Source organism: Lolium rigidum, chromosome 1 (genome assembly GCF_022539505.1).
Source record: "Lolium rigidum isolate FL_2022 chromosome 1, APGP_CSIRO_Lrig_0.1, whole genome shotgun sequence".
NCBI lineage: Eukaryota > Viridiplantae > Streptophyta > Magnoliopsida > Poales > Poaceae > Lolium > Lolium rigidum.
In genome coordinates this window covers 189,100,965-189,104,239 of record NC_061508.1, presented here as the reverse complement: position 1 = coordinate 189,104,239, position 3,275 = coordinate 189,100,965, and the positions used below count along the sequence as shown (strand labels likewise).

Here is a 3,275-nt window from a genome sequence, read left to right as displayed (position 1 = left end):
CATGCTTGCTGATCATTTTTATTGGCCTAAGTCGGTGGCGATCGTACGGACTACCTTCAACCAGGGTGACTGGTGACACTCCAATAGAATACAAAGTGCATAGCCTCTTTGTACAAGTTTTCCTACTGGTTGATTTATGTTGCAAATTTGTGCGGCTCTATAATTCTTTATACTAAAGCTATACAATAAATGTTGTTGTGTGCATTGTTTCAATGCAGAGGTCTGGGTATGGTTACCGTGGTGATTACTGGCCTTCCATGTACGTCAAGACACAAGTGACTTATGGGTCTTAAGATATTGGTGTGTAAAACATTTACATTCTATGGGTGTATGAATATTTGTTTACAAAAAAGTATTAAGATTATGCAACTGTGTGAAGTTAACCCGCTGGCATTCTTGCAGTGGACTATAAAAAAAACCATATGCACTAGCATGTAAAACATGGATTGATTCTTTATTTCTTGAAATACAACAAGTCAAACATGACATAAATGATGGAAATAACGACTAAATTAAATCATTCAATAAGATAATCAAAAGTTTGTTCAGATATGAACAAGCAAGACCACTTAATGATAGTTGAAAGATGTGTTGTCCCTACAACAAAACTAGCCATATATGTATCAATCGCATGACAATAGGATGAGACTGCATGCTATATTTTAGGTAACTTGCAAACACCCTCTAAAATCTCTATTGTTAGACTTGCACTCTTTATCTTCAGGGTCTCATAGTCTTTGCTTGCCATCACCATACCCATTATCTTTGGAGTTGCCATGAATTTGATGCAAGCCTCTTTGAGAATGTTACACTGATGCAGGTCGGCTAGGGCGTATGTAGTTACCACCGTATCTATATCAAGACAAGTGCAAAGAATAGTCTCACATATAAGCTTGAGCCTTTCTATCGCATAGCGATCTGCAGCCTCGAGCAAGTGGCGAACGATCTCTTTTCTACCGTCCTCATCAAAATCATTGAAAGGGGGCAACAAGTCTGTGTAGATAAAGTGCAACAAAGCCCCAAAAACATCAGGCAACATATCCTCCACGGTTATGCATGATCCCTCTTTCTCCACCATCGGGCCACAGAGCTGCGCCTTGAATACAGGGGACCTTGCTGCTAGCATAGCCCTATGTGCAGGGAATGCTTCATTTTGGACATAGAAGGTAACATCAGCCCCTTCTTTTGAACCTAGTAGCTTTGCAAAATCACCTGATAGCTCTGGTGGTGGTACCTTCACCAAGGGTGAAAGTAATTCATTGTGAAACACCAATGGATCTTTCACAACAGAGACAACACATTCGATTGTTATGCGATCAGACTGATCCAGATATTGTGCTTCGAGTAAACTTCTTTCCATGAACATGTCGTAGCCTGCGATCCCACGTCTGCCATTTGTGCTACATACTCTTAACACTCTGGTCCCAATCCAGTTTGTTTGCATTCTTGCAGAAACCAATCTGAAGGAAAACATTGCCCTCACTTCTATATTCTCACTCATAAGCTCGACAATAATTGAGATGTGATTTTGACTCTTAGTGTTGAATCCATCAGGGTAGTATCGAATAGACCAATCATACTCGTCAACTTGGAATGTCTTGGACCTAATAAAATTGCCAACACCAACTTCCTTGTTGAGACTATAGCGAGCAATGACAAAATGGTGGTTGTCCTGCACTAACGTTGAGTTGCAGATCGACGATGTGGCTCCGTTCTCCATGTGCAATTCAAGTGCCTGCTTTTCGACACAACAACAAGTTGGCATGCAAATAGGCTCTCTTAGCTTACCATAAAAGAAAGATGGATATAGAAAAGTCGATGAAGTGCAATATCTATCGTAATACCAAGATGATATCAACTATCAATGACAACTAAACATTGAGAGCAAGTCGAAGAAGCAAACATGCACACAACCAAATTCTTTTAATAAAGAAATAAAAAACAAAAATTTAATATTGTAGTGGTATGCCTCGCGGAACAACGATATCAGTTGTCATCCTAGGCAACACACGAATGTGACAAAGGTTCTCCAAATTGAAATGCTTTAAAAAATGGCAAGATGGGAACGATGCATATGCGTCCTCTTTTCAGATCTTGTCAATAAAGACCGATCATAAGTTTTTCACTCAATCTAGATCTGCGGAAAAGAAGTCCATGCTAGTAATTGACATGGAAAATTGTAGAAAACCATTGGTTAACTGAGAGAAGATTTAACTTCGAGTATACTTTGCCTAGAAGGCTAGCAATAATTTGGCTTCGCAAATTTGACATATACATATATGAACCATGCTTATGCAACAAACGATGCAATTACCGATTGCAAATTCAATGAGACGGGCTATATGGACTGGATCTGCATCAAATCATTTTATTAGTTTATCCAGGACCCGTCAGATCCGTTTCTAAGAAAAGGTCCCGTCAGATCTAGTTTGTGTACGTACGCATCAGATATTTTCCCAGAGAAGAAAAAACCTTGAATCCATACCATGAATCTATACGTATGTACTACTACTTGATATATGGTTTTGCAGAAACGCACCTTTGAATCGAGGAGGGCTCCGAAGGGCTGCGAAATGATGGCCGATTAGTAGAAACAGAGATAGGATGGATGAATTGAACGCCGATGTGCCTATATTTATGCTCTTGAGTGGGATGGCCAACGGGGCATGGACCTCACCAGCCAGCGAGAAAAATTAATATTGCCATTGGTAAAGATTGCAAAAAAATTAATACCGTGCTATATAATCCAACTGCAATTAATGTAGTACGTGTTGTTTTATTTTATTTTAAAAAATAAGAATAACTCCTAACCCTGCACTGCTTATTATTTGCATGTAAATAATTTCACGAACCAACTTTTTCGGTGAAACTTTTGATATTGCATATGGTTATTAATTTTATAGAAAATGCTTGTGAATATTGTTGCATGATTTTTTTGTACATTTTCGTTAAATTTGTGCATTCCTCAGAATTTTTGATGTTGTGTATGTGCTTCAAAATTGTAACAAACAAGTATGGCTTTTGTTGCGAATGTATAAGCCAGATGTTGCGTGCTATTATAGGCTTTTGATACACGATTGTGTGTTTCTCAGTTTTTGATGGTGCTTACGTGCTATTCAAAATGTTGTAAAGCATGTTTATTTTGTTGTGATTGTTTGCTATTTCTATTGAAATAGCTGATGGTTTTTGTTGCAAATCAATCTGCAACAAAACTTTGTTGCTTAACAACTTTTTAGTTTTATGCAATTAGATGAATTTGTGTTGTTGTTTTTATA

The 3,275-nt window shown here is 38.0% G+C and overlaps 1 protein-coding gene across 1 annotated transcript; it reads right to left on the bottom strand.

Annotated features, from left to right (window-relative positions):
- Positions 1-655: 655 nt before the first annotated feature.
- Positions 656-1,720, bottom strand: LOC124684804 (BTB/POZ and MATH domain-containing protein 2-like). Its single transcript, XM_047219054.1, has one exon. It carries the CDS (start codon positions 1,718-1,720, stop codon positions 656-658), a length of 1,065 nt encoding a protein of 354 aa, XP_047075010.1.
- Positions 1,721-3,275: the final 1,555 nt, after the last annotated feature.